The sequence below is a fragment of the Carcharodon carcharias genome, chromosome 4 (assembly GCF_017639515.1).
Source record: "Carcharodon carcharias isolate sCarCar2 chromosome 4, sCarCar2.pri, whole genome shotgun sequence".
In the NCBI taxonomy this organism is placed as follows: Eukaryota; Metazoa; Chordata; class Chondrichthyes; order Lamniformes; family Lamnidae; genus Carcharodon; species Carcharodon carcharias.
The window spans coordinates 163,827,407-163,852,561 of NC_054470.1; the positions used below are offsets into that span (position 1 = coordinate 163,827,407).

The 25,155-nt window shown below is 43.5% G+C and overlaps 1 protein-coding gene across 1 annotated transcript in view; it reads left to right on the forward strand.

Moving 5' to 3' along the window:
• thbs4a (thrombospondin 4a) overlaps positions 1 to 25,155 on the forward strand; it is a 118,024-nt gene that overhangs the window by 52,568 nt on the left and 40,301 nt on the right. Inside the window, exons 7-11 of the mRNA XM_041186018.1 lie at positions 8,109 to 8,296; positions 8,478 to 8,615; positions 16,757 to 16,834; positions 19,437 to 19,589; positions 21,244 to 21,348. Of these exons, the coding sequence (XP_041041952.1) occupies positions 8,109 to 8,296; positions 8,478 to 8,615; positions 16,757 to 16,834; positions 19,437 to 19,589; positions 21,244 to 21,348 (662 nt within the window). The remainder of the gene's footprint in view (positions 1 to 8,108; positions 8,297 to 8,477; positions 8,616 to 16,756; positions 16,835 to 19,436; positions 19,590 to 21,243; positions 21,349 to 25,155) is intronic.

The following is a 25,155-nucleotide window of genomic DNA, read 5'->3' on the forward strand; positions in this document are numbered from 1 at the left end:
GTCTTATGTAAATTCAGTATAACCTCCCTGCTCTTGTACTCTATGCCCATATTAATAAAGCCCAGGGTACTATGTGCTTTATTAACTGCTGTCAACCTGTACTACCATCTTCAATGTTCTATGCACATATACACCCAGGTCTTTCTGCTCCTGCACCCCCTTCAAAATTTTATCCCTTATTTTATATTGTCTGTCCATGTTCTTCCTACCAAAATGCATCACCTCACACTTCTCTGCATTGCACCTCATCTGCCACCTATCTGCCCACTCTATCAACTTGTCTGTCCTCTTAAAGTTCCACACCATCCTCCTTGCAGTTTACAACAATCCCAAGCTTCGTATCATCTGCAAACTTTGAAATAGTCCCCTGTGCACCAAGATCTACATCATTAATATATATCAGGAAAAGCAAGGGTCCCAATACTGACCCTTGGGGAACTTCACTACAAATCTTCCTCCAGCCAGAAAATTATCCATTGACCATTACTCTCTGCTTCCTATATTTCAGCCAATTTTGTGTCCACTTTGCTACTGTCCCTTTTATTCCATGAGCAATAACTTTTCTCACAAGTCTGTTGTGTGGCACTATATTAATTGCCTTTTGAAAATCCATGTACACCACATCAACAGCATTACCTTCATTGAGTTTTTCTGCTACCTCTTCAAAAAACTCCAGCAAACTAGTTAAACATAATTTCTCCTTTAGAAATCCATGCTGGCTCTTCCTTATCAACCCATATTTTTCCACGTGAAATTTCACTATAAGGCACTTAAAGTGTCAATCATACATACCGTTTAAAGTATCAATACCAGTTTTGAACCTTGAAACCACTTAACCTTGTGTAAATAAACATTGATCTCTGTGGTCAATTTCATAGAGAGCGAGAGCTGTCAATCAAGTAATATTTTCTTTGGGGCACAGCAGTTTCAGCAAGAGTAATGATTGTCTGGGCTCTCAGCTAAGCCTCATTATGTATGCTCAAGGCCTGCACCAAGTGCTCAGCCTGGCAGCTTTCCCTTCATCTGCTTGTGGGGGGATGGGGGGGGAGAATCCATCCTTAAAGTGTCCCCTGGGCCCATCAGAGGGCTCCCCCAGGTGTACCCCCCACAGGTTCCCCTCTCCCCTATCTGTTCCAGCCCCAATCCCTCGTTCCCCCCTCCCCCGCACCTTACCATGGTGTGCCAGCTTGGTACCAGTGAAACCCCACACTTATCTCAAACCCCAGTTGCAGCACAACATATCTCCTGTCAGCCTCACTGCAGTACCAATCATGGCCACTGCTCCTGGTGACACAGCTGGTACTGAAACCTGCTGACCTCTGATTGGCCGGCAGCTCTCTGATATTGGATTTCCTGTTTCTGTGGGGTGGAAGTCCCACCTCAACAGATATCAGCTAATTAGCCCTTTGATGGCTGCAGGGCAGCTATTTGAAGTGGGGAAGCAGGCTCCCCTGACTTTCCAGCTGGTGCCCCGTTAAATCCAACTCTATGTCAATACTCAGGGCGGAGTCGAGGTGACAGGGGTCTCAGCTGTCACCTCTTTTCAAGAAGGCCTGCCACTCAGGCACTGAACAGGCCAGCAGTGGGACTTTCCCCAGGATCAAGGACCCCTGGGGATGGAAGTCCCGCCCACTGAATGCTGCTAGCCAACCAGAGGCCAGCAGCTCTTCTCCACTCAGCAGAACCATCTGGGGAGGCGGTGGCTGCTGCTGGTACTACACCCATTCAAGATCTCAGGTTGAGGAGACACCCAGGCACAGGTGTGTCATGGGTGAGAGTCAAGGGGGCGCGGGATTGAGGGGGTCGGCAGCAAGGGCAGGTCTGCCCATCTCCCCTCTGGATAGCTGATGCTGAATTCTTTAACCAGGCACTGAGTGCCTTTGAATGAAGGGCCACCCCTAGCTGGGAGCCCGCAAGCAAACATGCCAGGGTTTGCTTGTCGTGTTGCTTGCATGTCGAACACTGCCTGCCCCCTGCCAACTTGCCATTGGGTTAATATCTACGGTTCCAGGATGAGGTGGGAATTAATTGCCCACTTAAGGCCCTCAATTGGTGATGGGCTGGCCACCACCACCTTCTCAAGGGCAATTAGTGGTGAGCAATAAATGCTGGTCTTGCCAACAATGCCCACATCCCATGAAAGAATAAAAGAAAAGTTGCTGCCTAGAGGGGTTGGCATGAGACCAGCCTAATGGCTTTTTGCATTGGGCCCTCATTACAATACAGTTGTCGAGCTGCCAGCATGAAACATGCTCCCTAATAAGCAGGGCTCCATTTGGAGGTGTGAAATTGGGTGAGGCAGCTCCTTGTGAACAGCCTTCTGCAGCAGCTTAAAGGGGAGGCATATTATAGGTGGAGTTAAAAAAAAACTGCACTGTGCAGTAGCTGGCAAAATGTGTGCAGTACCTACCATAGCGATTACAAAAAGTTTCAGAAGTGTTAGGATGCAAAGTTCACGAGCTGCCAGGAAAACTGTCTCCTAAAGCACCGTCCTGCTTTACCTGACCACAGTTGAAAATTTCTTTAAATATTTTTAGAAATGGCCATCTACCAACTTGTCTGCCCATGACTAATGGACAGGAGCTGCAACTGGTGCTAGTCAGAGGGGCAGAGCCAAAAATGGCATTGGGATTTTAAATCTGTCACTTGGCCTCTACTTGCATATTTGTGAGGTTCCCACCAATTTCCAATGGGAGTTCCAGCCATCAGGGTACAACACAGCAGTAGGTCACCACTTGATTTTAATTCTGTTATTGGTAGATGCAGGGGGAACTAAAGAGGCAATAATGGCCCCCATAGTGCTTATGAATGTGACTGTGCTTTTGTAGCCTTAGCATTCCTTGTCAAATCTGTGGATTTCAATCCTCCTCTTTGTGTATAATCCTAGAAGTGTTGAAGAAGCTAGTGTTTGTGAAAGGTCTCTATCTGTTTAAGGACAAGTCTTGTGTTATCAGCCTCTGGCCACATGCAATCTTGATGCATTAAATTTGCTGAGGTGACAATGACATACGCGCACATGGGATTGCAGGACTTTATTTCCAGAGAGACCTTGCAGTTCATAAACTTAGCTGGGCAAGCATCATCATCGGGCTATGAGGTCTTCCTTTGGAATGCTCTTCCTCTGGTGCCACATCTGTAAGTCAACAAGGCCTGAAAAAATGAATTTGAATAAATGCACCAAGTACTTTCACATTTTTTAAAATTCATTTACGGGATGTGGGCATCACTGGCTGGGCCAGCATTTATTGTCCATCCCTAATTGCCCTTGAGAAGGTGGTGGTGAGCTGCCTTCTTGAACCGCTGCAGTCCCTGTGGTGTAGGTACACCCACAGTGCTGTTAGGGAGAGAGTTCCAGAATCTTGACCAAGCGACAGTAAAGGAGCGGACATATATTTCCAAGTCAGGATGGTGAGTGGCTTGGAGGGGAACTTCCAAGTTGTGGTGTTCCCATCTATCTGCTGCCCTTGTCCTGCGAGATGGTGGGTTTGGAAGATGCTGCCTAAGGATCCTTGGTAAGTTCCTGCAGTGCATCTTGTAGATGGTACAGATGCTGCCACTATGCGTCGGTGGTGGAGAGAGTGAATGTTTGTGGATGTGGTGCCAATCAAGTGGACTGCTTTGTCCTGGATAGTGTCAAGCTTCTTGAGTGTTGTTGGAGCTGCACTCATCCAAGCAAGTGGAGAGTATTCCATCACACTCCTGACTTGTGCCTTGTAGATGGTGGACAGGCTTTGGGCAGTTAGGAGATGAGTTATTTGCCGTAGGATTCCTAGCCTCTGACCTGCTCTTGTAGCCACAGTATTTATATGGCTAGTCTAGTTCAGTTTCTGGTCAATGGTAACCCCCAAGATATTGATAGTGAGGGATTCAGTGATGGTAATGCCATTGAATGTCATGGGGCAATGGTTAGGTTCTCTCTTGTTGGAGATGGTCATTGCCTGACACTTGTGCGGCACATATGTTACTTGTCGCTTTTCAGCCCAAGCGTGGTTATTGTCCAAGTCTTGCTGCATTTGGACATGGACTGCTTCAGTATCTGAGCAGTCGTGAATGGTGCTGAAAATTGTGCAACCATCAGTGAAAATCCCCACTTCTGACCTTATGATGGAAGGAAGGTCATTGATGAAGCAGCTGAAGATGGTTGGGCCTAGGACACTACCCTGAGGAACTCCTGCAGTGATGTCCTGGAACTGAGATGATTAAAAATGAGAAACCTCACTGAGTTATAATAGGAAGTAATTTTAAGTTATAATTTTCTTTGTTACAGTTTTAGTTCTTCTGTATTATCATGCCCAATGATGATTAGAGAGTCAGTGACTAAAACAGCAAATGGCTGCTACTGCAAATTGCCCCCATCATCTTAGTTGACAGTAAGGTACCAGAGTTTAGCAGGCTTTGTTGCCCTTTCTTTGGAGTTATAATAAATTGACCTACCTGGATTATAATAGTCTGGTCTCGCTAGTGTTGCCAATTCTGGTTAGACATATTTCTGGAGGTTTGCTCAGATAATCTCAGACCTCCAATCGCTGTGCCCAGTCAAATTGGACTACAGCAGTGACAACATGTGAAGAATATAGCACCTTTCACAATTTCAGGACATCCCCAAACATTGTATAACCCATAAAATACCTTTGAAGCATATTCACTGTTGTGATGTAGGAAAGAAGGCAACTAATTTGCACACAAGGTCCCACAAGTAGCAATGAAATAAATGACCAGATCATCTGCATTTGGTGTCAGCTAAGGGATAAATATTGGCCATGCAACTGGGAGAACTCATCCTCAAATAGTGGATCTTGCACATCCATCTGAGAGGTTAGAAGGGGCCTCGGTTTAATGCCTCCCCTGAAGGATGGGACCCCCGGCAGTACAATATTTCTTCAGTACTGCACTGGAGCATCAGACTATTATATGCTTATGTCTGTCAACTGCAGGCTGAACTCACGACTGTCTGACTCCCACCTGATGCCAAGGTTACCACTGAGCCAAGGTTGACCCTTGTCAGGACGAAAGATGGTGGCCTTGCTCTTCTAAAGTCCACTCTTGTTGTCTCCCTTCGCCTTAGAATAACCTTTGCGCAGAGGAATGAATTAATACTAAGGCACCATGACCAACATTTGGGTAGTGGGCGGTGACCTGTATAATCCTATATTGAAGCTCATTGGAACTTTATGGAGTGGAGTCCCTTCTGCTATTTGATGATCTGTGCAGGGGCTCAGGTTGTCAATGAGAGCCATCAATCATTCTGGGAACTTTGGGGAATTCTGTGATGCAGAAAAATTGCAAATCCTTTCATTCTGCACTTGGGATTCCAGGAGCAGGAGTTTGCTGTGCCCAGCAACTACAACACATCTCTGTGCTGTGAACTGGTGTTGCTGATGCCCCCAGTGGTAGCTTGGAACTGAGATATAAAATATTAGTGCTGTGGTGACCCTGACTGCAGCTGGCAGTACTGTTCCTGTGGTGGAGGTTAACCACAGGTCAAATTCCAGGAGTTTTCTCGCACATTCCCAGGTTTGCTTGGCCTCGTGTCTAAAGATTCCCTTCACCTTCTCATTCTCCACCTTCCAAATAAGAGAGGATTCTTCAGTAGGCTATTCCCATATGCAGATTTAAATGTGTCACCTTGGTAAACTCTGCAGCTAAAAATCTCAGACAAAAATACCTCCTGGCGAACAGCTGTCCAGTGAAAGCAAACTGCGATGCATTCAGTTTGTAAAGTTAATCCCCGCGCCCTCCCCCCAACGCCACACCCCTCCCCCTCCCCCCTCCCCCACCCCCGGCTACTCTCAGTGTTTCACTGTAACTTCACAGAAGAGACTGGCTATTTCACCATTACCCTGAAAATTCCATCAGTCTGTCACCAAGGTACTGGGAGAATATCCTGTGCAATTTCAGGGCCAAAATCCTTTTTCATATATAATTCCAAGTACTGCTGATGCCGCCCTCGGCTGCTGACTTCACGTCTGTCCAAAACACTGAGCTCTAACTTGTCTTGGGATGTATGGGGGCGAGGCTGTATTTATTGTCCGTCCCTGAATGCTCCGTGAAGGTGACAGTGGTCTACTACGCCCTTGTGCGAAATTAATTCCATAATGGTATTAGATTGGGAATTCTGAGATATTGATCTAGACACATTGAAAGAACAGAAATATATAACCAAAACAGGATAATCTGTAACTCTGAAGGTGACTTGGAGATATTCCCATGACATTTCTGCTTTGTCCTTCTCTGTGGTGAATATTGTGGGGTTAGTAGACAGTGTGAACAAAAATGTAAAGAGTGCAATCCCAGCATAAGCACCCTGTTGAAAGGGATCAGACAACAGATCTAAAGCATTAAAAATTCAGTTTTAAGTGTTACATTTTCACACTCCAAATTCATTAGATTAAATAATGCTTTTAGCAATTATAACAGCCAAATAGTCAACACATATGACACTCCTCCAGCCACCATTTTATCTGATAATTTGACAATTTGATTTAAATGGTTAAAGATCGCCATTTAAACAATAGGACGGGGAATGCTATATGAGCATACTACATATTCTTCCAGTATTCTCAGCAAGTGTTCAACACTGTTGTCCATAAGTGGTACCATTTGCTGTTTCATGCTCCAAGTAATTTTCCTGTAAATTTGCAAGTAACAACATCAAAACTCAGGCCAACGTAGTCAATGGGTGTTAGTCCTACATGGCAATAGTCAGCGCTCTTTAAAAAATAATGCATTGCATGAATCACTTTGAGATACTTCAATATGAGGAGTGTAGCATAAATCCGAATATTCTCAGATATGAAGCAGTCCTTGTCCAAATACAGCAAGACCTGGACAATATCCAGGCTTGGGCTGACAAGTGGCAAGTAACATTCACACCACACAAATGACAGGCAATGACCATTCCAATGAGGGAGAATCCAACCATTGCCCCTTGATGTTCAATGGCATTACCGTCACTGAATCCCCCACTATCAACATCCTGGGGGTTACCATTGACCAGAAACTGAACTGAACTAGCCATATAAATACTGTGGCTACAAGAGCAGGTCAGAGGTTAGGAATCATGCGATGAGTAACCCACCTCCTGACTTCCCAAAGCCTGTCCACAATCTACAAGGCACAAGTCAGGAGTGTGATGGAATACCCCACACTTGCCTGGATGAGTGCAGCTCCCACAACATTCAAGAAGCTTGACAACATCCAGGACAAAACAACCCGCTTGATTGGCAGCACATACACAAATGGGAGGTGGTGGCATAGTGGTATTGTCACTGGACTGGTATTCCAGAGACCTAGGGTAATGCTCTTGGGACCAGGGTTTGAATTCAATAAAAAAAAATCCGGAATTAAAAGTCTGATGATGACCATGAAACCATTTCCAATTGTTGTAAAAACCCAACTGGTTCACTAATATCCTTTCGGGAAGGAAATCTGCTGTCCTTACCTGGCCTTGCCTACATGTGACTTCAGACCCACAGGAATGTGGTTGACAAGGTAATAAATTACTAGCCAATGACGCCCACATGCCATGAATAAAGAAAAAAAAAATTCACTCCCTCCACCACCAACGCACAGTAGCAGCAGTGTGTACCATCTACAAGATGTACTGCAGGAATTCACCAAGGCTCCTTCAACAGCACCTCCGAAGCCCACGACCACTACCATCTCGAAGGACAAGGGCAGCAGATAAATGGGAACACCACCACCTGGAAGTTCCCTGAACTGACTTGGAAATATATTGCCATTCCTTCCTTCACTGTTGCTGGTTCAAAATCCTGGAACTCCCTTCCTAACAGCACTGTGGTTGTATCTACGCCACATGGACTGCAGCAGTTCAAGAAGGCAGCTCACCAGCACCTTCGCAATGGCAACCAGGGATGGGCAATAAATGCTGGCCCAGCCAGCGAAGACCACATCCCGTGAATGAATAAAAAAAAACCATTCGGAATTACCGTGTTACACTTAAACTTTGACAAAAATGGGAGCAAGGCTAACTGCAATTATATACAAACTTGGTTTACAATATCAATGTAAATGACGTGGCTTACTCAGGCAGATCTATAACTGACTTCCATGTATTAATTACTGTATTTACAAATCTTCTATTTTAGGTATTGGATTGATTGAGTCAGAGGCAGAAATTGAACCCCCTGTGATCCCTACCATTTCTAAACCCAGATGTACTACTCGTTCTTGTTTCCGAGGTGTGCAATGCACTGAGACTCAGGATGGTTTCCACTGTGGTCCCTGCCCCGCAGGATTTATAGGTGATGGAATTCGGTGTACCGATATAGATGAGGTAGAGTACAAAGGCAAAAGCTGTGATGGACTCCTATTCATTTTATTTTGTAATCGTATCATTTTTGATTACAGTTAAACAAGATAAAAGGTTTTTTTGTAAATCTTTGTATGTAGTTATCTTAGAACTGGCTAACCTTGATTTCCATGTGTTGATCCTAATGCCCAATTTTCCCATGTAGTGCCAGGTGAACCCATGTTCTTCTGGAGTTAGCTGTGTGAACACTTTCCCTGGCTTCATGTGTGAGGCTTGCCCAGCAGGTTATACTGGACGGAGAGTCCAAGGGATAGGATTGGAATATGCAACACTAAATAAACAGGTAAGCACTGGGTGCAGCATGAAAGCCTTACTTAGAAATACAATAGTTAGGGAATGGGATTGAGCTGAAAGTGGGAGTGAGAGTCAAAAAAGGGGTTGAAATTGGAAGTCAAGAGAACGTGAATGAAAGTCAGAATGAGATTGGAATGAGAGTCAAGGACAGGTGGGAATGAAAGTCACGAGACCATAGACAATGGATGACAGAAGAAGATGGAAATCAGGAAATTATAGGGAATGAGATCGAGGGAATGGGATTCAAGGGAAGGTAAGAACTTAGATCAAGAGAAGTGGGGAATGAGACTGAAAAGAGGGGAATGAGCTAGGAGAGGGTGTAGAATGGGCATGAAGAAAGGATGAAGAATTGGAGTCAGCTAAGCAATGAGAGAAGAGCACCAGGGCAGGTATAGCCTTGCAGATTGAGGTATGAATGAATAACATAGACTAAGTTCAGGAACAAACTAAAAATCAAAATTAAGTGAAGAATGCTGTTCTGCTGTCATTCAAGTACTCCAATATTTTTAGTTATTTGCCTAAAAGTTCTTACTTCAGGTTTTACTTATTTATTTGTTCACCAGGCCATGGGCAAAACTGAAAATATTGCACCTACTGCTGAGAGATTAGGTCACTTCAGAAGGCAATAAGAGTCAATCACATTGGCTATTTAGCCTGGAGGCAAATTCTGTATGTAGTGTGTTAAATGGATCCAAGCCAGATGGTGAAGTACGAAGCAAGACAGATCGTTTCCTTGATATTAACTTCAGTTACAGCATTATGGCTCTCTGCCTCCTAACTACTAACCCGGTGTCCCATGTATATTTGCTCTTAGCCCTTATTCAAACAGTGCCCATTACTTGTATACCTTTAACAACCAACCATTAACAGTAGGGGTGGGAGGGGGCAGTGCGGGGTAAGAGGGCGTGTATTGTAAGGTTAGGAAATGCAGAAGAATGGGTTTCCTGATTGCCATGCAGAATTTAACTGCAGGGCTGCTTTAAAATTTTTGCTGTGAACTTCCCACCCACAAGCGGCCTGTTTGACAGGGTAGGAGACTTTGGGTAGGGTATGTAGCTGAAGCCTATCAGAGCTGGTATATGCAATGGGGATATCCAAATTGCGGGGCTGGGGGAGGTTCAATAGTTGGGGAGGAGGTGTGGAGTGAGAAGACATTGTGGGGGAGCAGATCACTGGGTAACATGTTGGGCCTAGTGGAAATTCCTGCTCCACCTGGCCCATAAGCAGTGCTGGAAAAGCACTCACCTTGATGAATTCAGCCCTCCCAACCTCTTTTTAAGCTGCCAAGTTTCCTGAGACATGAGAAATCCAGCCGCCTGTGGTTAAAAATCAGAGGACTGTTAAAATGAAGGCAAATAGAATATTTAAAAGCCCAATCCTCTTACCGCAAGTAGATTTTTTGCCCATCACTTGTCCCACCTCCATTAAAACTGCAAGTGGGTGGGTTTGGTTCCTGTTCCAGATTTGTTTTGCATTTAGCCTCTGACACCACCCCAATCCACCCATTTTTGGGAGTTAAGTTTCAGTCTATAATGTGGGACTCGAGTAACATGTAGGTGAAACTGGGTAGGGGTGGAAATTCACCTTCCTGGAGCATATAGAGGAACCAATTTTTTACAATTTTGTTAACCATTGGGGTTTAGTTTCCACTTGGTTCAACATTTAGTGTTGTGTAGCCATTCTGTGCTATATTAATCTGCTAATCTATTTAAAATAACTTAAATGGCTGCATATTGCTGAAAAAAGACACATGTTGTCAAAGCTTTTCATCTTGTACTTATCAGGACCTTCACAAGAATACCAAATTGTAAAAGGAACAACAATTTACACTGCATGAAAACATAAAAACATAAGAAATAGGAGCAGGAGTAGGCCATTCAACCCCTCAAGCCTGCCCTGCCATTAAATAAGATCATAGTTGATCTGCCCCAGGCCTTAACTCCTCTTTTGTGTCAGCTCCTCATAGCCCTCAATTCCCTAATATTCCAAAAATCCATCTACCTCCCCTTTAAATACTTTCAGCGATCTAGCTGCCACAACTCTCTGGGGTAGAGAATTCCAGACATTTACTACAATCTGAGAGAAGAAATTCCCTCGCATCTCAGTTTTAAATGAGTGCCCCCTTATTCTGTAACTATGTCCCCTTTTTAAGATTCCCCCAGTAGTGGCAATATCTTCCCAACACCTATCCTGTCAAGCCCCCTCAGAATCTTATACATTTCAATATGATCACCCCTCATTCTTCTAAACTCTAATGAGTAAAGGCCTAACCTGTTTAGCCATTCTTGATAAGTTAACCCCTTCATCCCAGGAATCAGCCTAGTGAATCTCTTTTGAACTGCCTCCAATGCCAGTATATATTTTCTTAAGTATGGGGACCAAAACTGTACACAGTACTCCAGATGTGGCCTCACCAACACCCTGTTCAGCTGTAACAAGATTTCCCTATTTTTAAACCCCAACCCCATAATAATACAAGCCAAAGTTCCATTTGCATTCTTAATTCCTTGCTGCACCTGCATGTTAACTTATTGTGTTTCATGCACAAGAACACCCAGATCCCTCTGTACTGCACTTTTTTGCAGTCTCTAACCATTTAAATAATAAACTGCCTTTTGATTTTTCCTACCAAAGTGCATGACCTCACTTTTTCCTACATTAAACTCCATCTGCCAAGTTTTTTGCCCACTCACTCAACCTGTCTATGTCCCTTTGCAGATTCTTTATGTCCTCCTGACAACATGCCCTCCCATCTATTTTTGTATCATCAGCAAAGCTGGATACATTACACTCTGCCCCCTCCTCCAAGTCATTAATATAAATAGTAAATAATTGAGGCCCTAAGACTGATCCTTGTGGCACTCCACTAGTTACATACTTCCAAGCTGAAAAAGATCCATTTATCCCGACTCTCTTCTGTGTGTTAACCAATCCTCAATCCATGCTAATACATTACCCCCAATATTATGAGCTCCTATCTTGTGCAATAACCTTTTATGTGGCACCTTATCAAATGCCTTCTGGAAATCCAACTACACTATATCTACCAGTTCCCCTTTATCAACTCTGCTTGTTATATCCTCAAAGAACTCTCGCAAATTTGTCAAACATTATTTTCCTTTCACAAAACCATGTTGACTCTGTTTGATTGCATTAAGCTTTTCTAAATGTCCTGCTATTTCTTCCTTAATAATGGACTCTAGCAGGTTCCCAATGACAGATGTTAAGCTGACTGGCCTATAGTTTTCTGCTTTTTGTCTCCCTCACTTCTTGAACAGGGACATCACATTAGCAGTTTTCCAAACTGCTGGGACCCTCCTGGAATCCAATGAGTTCTGGAATATTTCGACCAATGCTGTCACTATCCTTGCAGCCACTTCCATCAGGTCCTGGCGACTTGTCTATCTTTATTCCCATTAGTTTGTCAAATACTTTGTTCCTCGTGATAGAGACTGTTACAAAATCTTTCCTCCCATTAGCTCCTTGCTTGTCTGATATCTTTGGAATATCTTCCACTGTGAAGACTGATGCAAAATATTCGTTTAAATTATCTGCCATTTCCCTGTTCCCCATTAACAATTCTCCTCCAAGAGTCCCAAGCTCATTTTAGCTTCTTTCTTTTTATAAACCCATTGAAGCTCTTGCTGTTTGTTTTTATATTTCTTGCCAATTTACTTTCATATTCAATTCATCCGCTGCTGGTTCCTAAAAAATTCCCAATCCTCTGGCCTGCCACTAGTTTTCACCACTTTGTATGGCTTAGTTTTTGATTGGATTCTCTCCCTGACCAGCTTTGTTAGCCATGGGTAGTTCATCCTTCTCATCGAGTCCTTCTTTTTGACACAGGATAAATTTTTGCTGAGTGTTAGGAAATATCTGCTTAAATGTTTGCCATTGCTCATCCACGGACCTTCCCCTTAGTCTATTTTCCCAGCCTGCTTTAGACATCTCTTTCTTCATATCTCTGAAACTTCCCTTACTTAAGTTGAGGACATTGGTTTGAGATCCGAGTTGCTTGCCTTCAAACTGAATTTGAAATTCTACCATATTGTGATCACTACCCCCTAGAGGATCCTAAACTACAAGATCTCTTATTAATCCTACTTCATTACTAGATCTAAAATAACCTGTTCCTGCGTAGATTCTGCAACGTATTGCTCTAAGAAACAATCCCTGATGCACTCTACAAATTCGTGTTCCATATTACCCCTGCCAATCTGATTTGTCCAGCAAATATGCGGATTAAAATCACCCATGACAATTGTAGTGCCCTTCTTACATGCCTCCATTATTTCCCGATTTATATTTTGTCCTACAGTGAGGCAACTCTTCGGGGTCTTCATGGGCTCCTGCCCATGACTTCGTTCCCTTGCTATTCCTTATTTCTACCTAAACTGATTCCATATCATGATCTATTGCACCTATATCACTACTCACCTCGGCACTGATATCTTCCTTTATTAACAAAGCTACCCCGTCTTCTTTTCCTTTTTGTCTATTTTCCTGGAATGTCAAATACCCTTGAATATTGAGTTCCCAGTCTTGGTCAACCTGCAACCACATCTCTGTAATAGCTATCAAGTCATATCCGTTTATTTCTACTTGTGCCATCAACTCATTTTTCTTGTTATAAATGCTGCGTACATTCAGATAAAGATCCTTAAGCTTTGACTTTTTACCATTATTACTCATTCTGGTTCTAATTTCTGCTGCACTCTTCTGCTTATATTTTCTGCCCCTTCCTGTCGCACTTTGATTACCGTTCGCCTCTTCACTACCCTGCATCTATGCTCTCTTGTTTCTTTTTCATTTTTTAACCTTCCCTTCAATTGAACCCTCCCCCACAATAATTAGTTTAAAATCTTATCTACAACCTTAGTTAAACGATTCACTGGAAAACGACACTGGTCCCAGCATGGTTCAAATGAAGCCCATCTCTCCTTCCTCAGCACTGGTGCTAGTGCCCCATGAATTGGAACCCATTTCTCCCACACCAATCTTTGAGCCACACATTTACCTCTTTAATCTTATTTATCCTATACCAATTTGCACATGACTCAGGTAGTAATCTGGAGATTATTACCTTTGCGGTTCTGCTTTCTAATTTAGCCCCAAGCTTCTCATAGTCCCTCAACAGAACCTCTTTCCTAATCCTATCTATATCGTTGTACCTACATGGACCACGACATTTGGATCCTTCCCTTCCCATTCCAAGTTCCTCTCCAGCCCAGAAGAGATGTCCTTAACCTTGGCACCAGGTAGGCAAAGCAGCCTTCAGGACCCTCTGTTTTTGCTGTAGAGAACAGTATCTATTCCCCTAACTATGCTATCCCCTGTTATAACTACATTTCTCTTTTCTCCCGCCACTGTACCACGATGCTGTGGTCAGTTCGTTCATCCTCCCTGCAGTCTATGCCCTTGTCCACACCGGGAGCAAGAACCTTATACCTATTGCACAAGAGCTAAATTTTGGATCCCAATACCTGCCTCACTCACAGTCACACTATCCTGTCCCTGACAACAGTCCAAATTTGATGTAATTAACCTAAGGGGTGTGAGTGCCTCCTGAAACACGGTGTCCATGTAACTCTCCCCCTTCTTGATGTGTCGCAGTGTTTGCAGCTCAGACTCCAGCTCATCAACCCTGAGTCGAAGTTCCTCAAGCAGCAGATGCTGCAGATGTGACCACCATGGACTGCACCAGCGTCCACCGGTTCCCACATATTACAGCTGCAACACATCGCCTGCCCAGTCATCTCTATTCTATTTAATTAATTAATTTAGATGTTAAGTATTTTAAAAGTGAATTTCTTAATTATACTCTTCAGCTGTAATAATGTCTGCTGATTTAAACCACTTGGCCAATCAAAAGAGACATGGAAGAGATACCCACTAATCAACTACCTGTTTTCCTGTGACTTCACTCTTGGTCCTGACAGGTAGAAACAGGTTGAAGGGGCTCTCTTCCACCGGTTTTTATCTCCCATCGCCGTTGCATTTCTCACACAGGTCCACTGTCCATATCCGAACTCCCAGCTCATCTCACTGTTTTAAACTATAAAAATCCCGGTTCTCCTCTTGCTGTTTTAAACTTTATAGATCCCAGCTCTCCTCTCGCTGTTTTAAACTGTGAAAATCCCAGCTCACCTTTCACTGTTTTAAACTGTGAAAATTCCAGCTGTTCTTTCGCTGTTTGTGTGCTGATTAGTCGGCAAGTGGACTCTGATTGATAGATGCATTGCCATGGAGAATGCACCAGTTAACTGATAGCTGACAGTTAACTGCTATGCTTTGTTGAAATTCAAACCAGCCAGCTTGATTCTGATTTGTCAAGGCAGTGCCCTGGGGAATGAACCAGAGAATGGCTGTCACCTATTTCGTTTAGTTGAAAAAGGTACAATATTCTTTCTGTCTGCAAAGCACAAGGCCCTTTGTATTAATATATTTAGCTTCTAGCACGTGTAAGTGAGTCACATGTGAGCTTGACTAATAATCTTAAATTGGTTGTCAATGTAATTCTTAGCACACTCAGGATTGTTTAGCAAATGTTGTCCAGTAGTGGCTACGTTTAATGTTGGACACTATGTTTTGAGCTTTGCAAGCATGGGCTTGTTGGAAATGGTCAGTACTTTGCCTATTATGAACATCCCTAAAGGGACATGCTATTTTATACAATCTGCCAGCCTTTCAGTTGCAAAACTCAAAAAGTAGAGTGGGATTTTCCAGCCCCACCTGCCGCCAGGATTGTCCGGTCCTGCCATAAATCAATGGAATTTTGGCAGGGCTGCTGAATCTCCCAAAGCACATCCCACCATGATGATGCCAGAAAATCCTGGCCATAGTGTCCAACAATAAATGTGATTTCACAATTGGATGACATTTGCTAAATAACCATGAGCATGCTAAGAATTAAACTGATAACCAATTTAAAATTATTAGTTGGACTTGCAGTGTGGCTCACTTACATGTGCTAGAAGCTACGTATATTAATAGACAGGGTCCTTGCTTTACAGACAGAAAGAAAATATACACACATTGCGCATTTTTCAACTAAACAAAATTGGTGACAACCATTCCCCAAGGAAATGCCTTGACCAGAGTCAACACGCCTGGTTTAAATTTGAACAAAGCCTAGCAATTAACTGTCAGCTGCTAGTTAACTGGTGCATTCTCCATGGCAATGTCTCTATCAATCAGAGTCCACATGTCAACCAATCAGCACTCTCTTCTGATGCAATGTACGTTATTGTTCCCTTTACAGTTTGGTATTCTTGCGCATGTCCGATGAGTGCAAGATGAAAAGTTTCAACAACATGTCTTCTTTCAGCAACATTCAAATTCTGTACCACCAAATGATTATTAAATGGTTACCTGAAAATATCACCAATATTACAACAATCCAGCAAATTTTTAGTACCCTTTTCTTCTGTTTCTAGCCGACAGCTAACTAGATTTGGAATCGGTCTAATCTCCATGGAAAGTAACTTGTGCCTGCTTTAAAACTTTGAGATGTTTGTAAAAGTTTGCTCTCTTTCCCTAGCTTATTAGTTTCTAATTACACGATAAACATACTAAATCACATTGAAACACATTATTGTATCTCCTTTTTATCATGTGAAAAATGAAAAAAATATTAATTTTTGTGAGCACAGTTTATAGTGGCAGCAAGTCTCAGAGTGGCAAAACATATGTCTGCAAAGTTTGTTACTGGTTTGTACCAGTCTTCACCTGTTTACTCACATCTACTTTGTAACATTAATACAATGAGGAAGTGGCTAATGCGTTTGTGTTAAATTTGTATTGGTGGTATTTTCAGGAAGCCATTTAAGTTATTTTAAATAGATCGGCAGATTGATATAGCACAGAATGGTTATCCAATGCTAAATATTGCAATGAGTCAAAATTAAACCCCAAGTCGTTAACAAAAATACTGAATTATTGAATTTGTGCAAGAATTTCTCCACTTGTCCACCAAAGCAGCAGCAGAAGAACTGCAGAAATTGTGACCAACAGCTCAGTCTAACTAGGTGAGGATTTACTGATTACATACAAGAATGCCAAAAGGCAAGGAAATAAAGTTTATGGAGGACTGTGAAGCATGATTAACCATAATGAATGTACCTGCAACAGGTCTGCATTGATACAGATGAATGCAGTGATGGAAAGAATGGAGGCTGTGCTGAAAATTCCCAGTGCATTAACACCATGGTAAGGATCCTGACAAACGGTCGATGGAATTTAATACAGAGAATTGTGATACATTTTGGCAGAAGGAGAGGCACATACTGAAGAGCAGGGACAAGGCATCTCAAGGTTCCTGCGCAACAATCTTTGAAGGTGGCAGGACATTTTGAGAGTTATTAGCAAAGCATTTGGGATCTTGGTATTCCTAAATAGAGGTATTGAGTACAGAATCAGAGAACTTATGTTGAACCTTTAGAAATCTCGTGGTTAGAGTACTGCATTCAATCACCACGCTTTAGGAAGCATCCTTGAGATAGTCCAGAGAAGACTGATGAGCATGGTTCCAGGGATGGGGTATTTTAGCTGCAAGGTTAGGTTGGAGAAGCTGGGGTTGTTCTTCTTCGAACAAAGGAAATTGAAGGGAGATTTATAGAGGTGTACAAGATGACAGATTTGGATAAGGTAAAGAAAAGCTGCTCCCATTAGCTGATGGTTGATGGTACAACGACTAGGGGAACACAGGGTTAAAGTTTTGGACAAGTGATATAGGGGGCTGTGAGGAGGAACCTTTTTAGCAATTGGTAATGACCTAAAACACTCTGCCTATGACATGGTGGAAGCAGAGATGATCAATGATTTCAAAAGAAAATTGGATTGGCAGTTGAGGCAAAATAAACTTGCAGGGCTACAGGGGTAGAGTGGGACTGACTGGATTGTTCTACAGTGAGCCGGCATGGCCTTGATGGGCCAAATGGCCCCCTTCTGTATTGTTATGATTTTATCATCTTTAATAAAGGAAAATATGTTTAATGTATTCATTGAATGTGGGCATCACTGGCAAGGCCAGCATTTATTGCCCATCCCTAAATGCCCTTGTTCAGAGGGCATCTAAGAGTCAACCACATTGCTGTGGGTCTGGAGTCACATGTAGGCCAGACCAGATAGGGATGGCAAATTTCCTCCCCTAAAGGACATTAGTGAACCAGATGTGTTTTTACAACAATCGGCAGTGGTTTCATGGTCATCATCAGACTTTTAATTCCAGATTTTTATTGAATTCAAATTTCACCATCTGCCGTGTTGGGATTCAAAACTGAGACCCCACTGAGTTACCCTGGGTCTCTGGAATACTAGTCCAGTGAGAATATCACTATGCCACCACTGTGCCATTAAGAATTGGACAATATGGCCCTGATAATAACTCAGATGCAGGAAGAAATAAGATTTGCAGGAGACAAACCAGGAAGTACAGGTTTCCCACAGATTCTGCCGTATCTAATGGCAGGAACCACTTCTTAAATTTTTTCAACAGGTGTCCCACATGACATCTAGTCAGATTGACAGGCTGGCTGCCTATCAAGCAGAAAAGCAGCAGAGATGATCAAGACCTTCAGGGTTGAGATTGTTTGGTTCAAGCATTTGAGATCTTTGCTGTTCGGATTGGGGGATCAGGAAGAGATTGGGATTTCCGGGATTTGGGTCGGTGAGAGATCAGAATCTTTGGGGTTTGTGTTGGGGAGAGATCAGAATCTTTGGGATGAGTGTTACGGAGAGATTGGGGTCCCTCAGGTTTTTGCCACTTAGGACCAAGATGAGGAGGAATTTCTTTACTCAAAGGGTTGTGAATCTTTGGAATTCGCTACCCCAGAGTTCCATGGAAGCTCAGTCATCAAGTATGTTTAAGGTAGAGATTGATAGATTTCTGATTAACAATAGCGTAAAGGATTATGGGGTTAGTGTGGGTAAAAGGCATTGAAGTGTTTGATCAGCCATGTTCGTATTGAATGACAGAGCAGGCTCGACAAGCTGAATGGCCTCCTCCTGTTCCTATGTTGCTATGGGTTGAGAGAGATTGGGATCTTTGGGGTCTGGTTCAGGGGGCAATGTCTGATGACACCACTAAAATAGGTCTCTCCTGGATATGCACTGAATTCCGTGCTGTGCTGTGTCTCTCACTATCTCTTCTGCCCTCCTGTGAGGTATTGCGTCATCTCTCCTCTGTATTTTGTCAGTCTCTCTAGCTCCTGCACTTGATTTTTCACTCTCTCTATATGGTAATTCTCTCGTACAATTTGTCCTTCATGATACCTGTCACTGTCCCCTGTGCTGTAAACCTGATAATGTTTATCTTGTTCTATACCCCCTTCCCATCTATACTGTATTACTTACTCTTTCCTTTCTGTAGTCCTGTTTCTCTGTAGATTATATTGCTTCTGTATTACTTACTCTTTCCTTTCTGTAGTCCTGTTTCTCTGTAGATTATATTGCTTCTAATCTCCCTTGCATATGGTATTTCTCTCACACTCTTTGTCCTGTTTTGTATCTCTCAGTTTCTCCTGTGCTATACTTCCTATGCTGTTTCTCCTGTACTATAACGTTCACTCTCTTCCTAGTGTACTTTAACTCTCTGCCTCTTTCGCCATCTGCTAACCAAAATGGGGGAGAAAGATGAACTCTCATTGAATGCACAACTGATCCGTTCATAGTAAATGAGACATGCTAATGTTTTGTTTTTCAGTAAATTGCCATTCTGCTCATTGTCATAATCGGAAAATAAAATATCTAGCACAGTAGGCAGTGATTCAATTTGTTTGCCTATTAGATTTCTAATTTATTTGTCTTATAGGGATCATTCAGATGTGGAGCCTGTCAGACTGGATATGTTGGAGACCAACAGAGCGGTTGCAAGCAACAGAAGAGCTGCAGCAACAGTCTCCTGAACCCCTGCCACGCAAACGCACAGTGCTTTATGGAAAGGGATGGCATCATTTTATGTACTGTGAGTTTACAGCACTATGTGAATGAGTGGCTGATAAAAGCAGTGCAGTGACAGAAAGCACTCTGTGACTCAGTCAGATCTAATGCCATCTGTTTCTTTTTCAATTGAAACTGGATGCTTCAGTGCACTGGGAAATTAGAGACGATGGAGGATGTTTCAAGGCCTTGGGAAATTAAATGGCTAGGGTAGAACCCAACAAAAGGGCAGATTCTACCTGCTGTGTGAATGAAGCAGCCTTAATAAGTGAAGGTTGCATGGCCTCTAGTGAGTTCACCCAGTCTTTCTGACGTTCTGAATTAATTTAAAGTGTGGGCAGCAATTAACAGTATCCAGTAGTGGCTTATTACAAGCAAATCTTTGTGATTAAGAGTATTTGGGTCAGGTGAAATTTTCCACTGCCTAATTCCAGCATCTTCTTTGATAATTGTGGAATAGGCATTTTGTCCCAAGTTCAGTTTCAGTGACGGAATACAGTGTTTTGAAATTAACCTTCCCACAACTAAAGTAACCTGATATACGGGGTACAGTACATTTCGTTTACTTCAGTTTAGTCTTGGGGGTGTGTGCAATACAAACGTACACTTACTGTAATTAATGTATTAATTATCATTTAACAATATACAACTTGTTTAAATGTACTTGGACAAGTACCACTCACTGTGTTAATTTGTATGTACCTTTCCAGATTTGTTTCTTCTATTCCTCTTCCCCTCTCCTGAAATGTTGATTCCCTGATGAGATTTGGTTTCATGAGCACCAGTTGTCCTCCAGCATCTTGTCAATGTTTGTCATGTGACCCACAATCATGCATGGCACGCTATTTGACTGAGGGGAGCATCAGAATTCAGCTCCATCCCGCCCTCAGCCACTGCCTATAAATGTTCTCTTCCAGCAGGGGTCACGGGATGGTAATTCTGGACGGGAACCCTGGCTGACCTTCCCCACCCTAGCCTAGGGGCTATGAAAATCAATTGTAGTCCCTTAAGTTTCAGCAATTCATTGGGTTAACTCACTGAGCCGCAGGTGGTCCCATTTCGGGATTTTAATCTGAGATTGCCTGACAAATGATTCAACAGTATTTTAGCATTCGTTGGCATGGATTAACACTAGAATTTCAACAGTAGCTGTGTGTACGTAAACATGCATGCTTTAATCTTTGAGACAGCATATACTGGCGTATACTGCTTGTTCCAGTAGCCCTATTGAAAGTCCAAAATGGAGTAAATTGAAATCTTTAATGATAAAGAAGCAAAACTGTAGTTGCTGGAAATCTACAAATAAAACATGGTTGAAAATATGCAACAAGTGAGACAGCATCTGAAACAAAAGGAAAGCCTAACGTTTCAAATTGTGGTCAATTTTGATGAAGAGTTTTACCTTTTTGTTCATCATCCCTTTTCAGATGTTATCGACTGGCTGTGTATTTTTAACATTATTTCTGTTAATTTTCCACAGTTGATAGTTAATTGTTTATTTTATCAATAATATTAAAATGTTTATGTTACTCGAGCTGAAAGATGTCAGTATAGAGATTCCACTTTGGTGCCCCCAAGCTGCAGAATCTGTGGGTCTCACAGGACTTTGGGTATTACTTTGTGCAGCCTTCAGCACGTACATGACAGACTGCTCATGGCTACCTTGTTTCTTTCTGTAGTGTGGAATCGGCTGGGCTGGAAATGGTTACATATGTGGCAAAGATACCGACATCGATGGCTATCCTGACCAGGATCTCAGGTGCCCAGATAAGAGCTGCAAAAAGGTTAGCAAAATGTACAAATTCACACTGGCCGGGTTCAGTTGCAGTAAAAAGGTAGGATTTATTAACAGCAGGACACAAGTACAAATATGCACTGAGTATACACTATTGTATGCTTAAAGGATTCATGGCAATAAGGAAAGAAATGAGTCAGTAGGTTGGCTTCAGAGCTTGGAAGGGTAAATTTCTGATTTATATTTAGCATCAGGTTGCAGGTATGGAGGCATGGATTTTCACTGAGCTGGGTTGACTCAGGAGCCCTTTAAAAATGGTGGTAGGTCCCAAATCCGGAATTCTCAACCTAATTCCCAGTCTGTCTAAATGAGGTTTGGCTGAGAGCCCAGACAGCCAATGTAATAATAGAACACCTTCTCCCCGAAGGAAACATTGTTTGATTGACAGCCCAGGCTCTCTCATATTTACCATCAATGTTTGTTTACCCAAGTTAAGTGTTTTCAACGGTTTGTTATTTGTGGGTTTTGAGACTTCAAAGGGCCTAGATGATTGAAAACTTTGCTAGATCCTAGTGCAGACTTGTTTTTCAAACATAGAAGAAAGTTATCGATTAATTATTTTTTTAAAAGCTTTTTTAAATACATACCACTGCACACTATGGAATTCATAGGTTCGAGAAGTGTACAATGGGCATGGAAGTGCCATAACTTGGCATGGGGATAAGAGGGGTCTTAGGGGGTGTGTAGATGGGCATACAGGTCATGAGGAGCCATGGGGGTGGATAGGGGGCATGAAGTGGCAAGAATGGGGCATGGGGAGTGTTGGACGGTAAAGGGGAGGTTGGAGGGCCTTTGTGTTTTTATTTTAACCGGAACAAAGTCCTACAGCACCAAGGTGGGCCTTTCAAACAGCCCACCTTTGTATCCGGCAACCCCTGTGGCCGCCTCTGCACTTCTTCCTGGGTCAGCTGGTTTGACTGCAGCCCAGGCCCACACCTGCCCCCCAGCAGTGAAGATCCCGCCTTTGCGGGCACTTTCTTCCAAGGCAGGCAGGCCAAGTGGGAATTTTCCCGATTCCCCCTACCTGTCTGGGGGATGAAAATCCAGGCCAATGTAACTGTATAATGAAACTTTTCCTATTAACTCCATCTGCATGTTGCCTGCATTTCTCTGGTATTTTTCCAGTATCTTTTCCTGTGTACATCTGTGGCAGTATGCCAGAAATGGAAACAATGCAACTGCAATGTTATTTTCATCCAAACTATTTTTAAATAGAAATAAATGACCATGAGGTTCATAGGAAATGTGTTGTGAGTGAGTTACATACACAAAGGAAAAGATCTTGAGCTTGAAAATTGAAGAACCTCACTCTGCCAACTGAATATACCCTCCCATGCCCAAAGCTGGAACCCCATTCTCAATCCTGGGTTAGGATTATTAGTGTTATTAGGACAGCTCCTCAGAGAGCAATCTCCTACAGAGACTCAAATAGACTGAGGTTGAAAAAGAAAATGAACTGTCTTCTGCTGCGACTGGAGCTATTCCAACCAGAGAAGGTAATCAATCCCAGCCAGATCGCAAACTGGCGGGAGTCCACTAAAGCCTGCTTAAAAATACAAGATCTGGGATTTAATGGTGTGTTCCAAATAGGATGGAATTCTGGCAGATCCAGGATCTAGCCTAAGTTCTGGCTCCCAAGGCGAAAATGGAAGTTCTGTCTTCTCCAGGCCTGGGAGTTTTGGGCTTTTGCAGTTTAGTTCCCGGTGCTAAGGCAAAGATTGATTTGTTGATGCTAATTTATTCCATGCCCTACTTCATGCACTCGACTTTTTCATTTTTGTGAATATGCTACCAAGTGTATCAGAAAACAAAAATAACCCCTTTGTGTTTCATCCTCTAGCCAATTCTGTTACTTGATTTCCTCTCCTCCAATCTGACCCCTTCTCTTTCTGATTCACCATCTTGTTTGCATTCCTATTCATTTCCTTATTCCGCATTTCCTTCCTTCCTTCCACCATTAGATTCTCCCATTTCTTTAATTATTTATTTTTCTGTCTCTTTTGACTCCTTCACATTTTCTCTGTGATTTTTTTGACCTGGCTATTACTGTGGAGATAGTCAGGGTGCTGGGGAGCCTACTAAAGGGTGAAGAACACAGCAAGGCTGGGCTCATGGAGGCCCCATTGATCTTGACAGCAGGGCCTCAATTGGACAATTTTGGGTTGACTCCCACCTTATCGACTGCCTGGACAGAATGCAGGTAAACAACGCCAGGCCGCAGCCAGGGGCCAGTGGGATCGGTCCGCAGCACTCCAGAGGGAGGCAGAAGCACTGAGATGGGATTGGGGCTTGGCAGGAAGTCATGGCCGGAGAGGAGGCTGAATGATCAGGGCAGGAAGGGAAAGAAGTTGAAAGCTCAGGGCCATGATCTGGAGGGTGAGGGAGAGAGGCTATGATCAGGCTTGGGGAGGCTGAAGGCATCCTTGTGAGGCCTGGGGTGGGTGGGGAAGAAGCTGCACTCCTCCTGCTCCACAAGGATTGCTGAAAGGAGCAGATCATGTACATACCTTAGTCAATCGGCACCTTCTGCCTTTACCTTTGCTACCGAGCATCCGACAGCATGGGCCTCTTCCTGCTGATATCAGCTTTAAGTAGCAGTGCCAGTTACGCATTGGGCTGTGAATGTTGAATGTTAATTAGGCCCCTGCCTGCATTTTGCAGGAGCCTCATCGATGGTCTGATTTTATTTATTTTTTTAAGCGACTGGGAATGGAGTTGGGTTGCTTGATCCCAAAATTTGAAACCAGCCCCCTTCTCCAACCCTTTCCCGACCTTCCCGTGTAAGTTCTGGAGATGCAACGCCTGCTGCTTCACCTCCTCCCTTCCCGCCACTCAGGGCCTGAAACCCTCCTTCCAGGTGAAACAGCAATTTACTTACACTTTGTCCATCTTAATATAATGAGTTCACTGCAGCCTCCTCTACAGTGGGGAGACAAAAGGCAGATTGGGTGATTGCTTTGCTGAATACCTTCATTCATTTCATGAGTGATGCCTTGAGCTTCTGTTCACTTGCCATTTTAATTCTCTGTCCCGCTCCCTCTTTGATTTCTCTGTCCTTGGCCTCAGACACTGGGCTGGATTTATCCAAGGAGCTTGAAACCCTGTCGCTGGGGCTGAAGGCAGGAGCCAAACCTGCTCTGGCAAGCAGTGGGACCCTGGAACATCATTTCCCCCACCCCCCCACCCCCCACCCAGAGCTGCCAGCCCACTCAGAGGGGCCAGCTGCTCAGCAGCCTTGGCAATGCCTCCGGGAATGATGGTCATTGCTGAGGCTGCAATAGCAGGGAGAGAGTGCCTCAATGCGGAGTCCCCCTCAAAGCCATGTAAGTTTTTTAGGGGAAGCCATGGCCTTGACCATCATGGGTGGGGGCGGTGGGGGCGGTGGGGGCGGTGGTTGTTACCGCAGTGGCATCTTAGACGCGGGGCGGCCATTGCCAGCAGGGGGCTGCCCCTGGAAACCCATTTAGAGTAGCCAGAGTTTATCTTGCGGCCTCCCCAATCAGCAGTGGGCCCTCCTGACACAGACCCATAGGTCGGGAAGTGGCCCTTAATTGGCCCCTTCAGAGGTACAATTGGCTGCCTGGTGGGTGGTCACACTGCTAAGGTTCCTGCCAATGGCAATATTCCATGACGGGAGGAAGACATTGGGTTCCTCTCCTGTCACCACCCCCCGCCAGTCTCCAGTAGGCCAGTAAAATTCAGCACATTGTTCCAATAAAACTCAATGGAAACTCAAGGAACAGCACCTCTTCTTTCAGTTAGGCACCTTACAGTCTTCCAGACATGGCACTGAGCT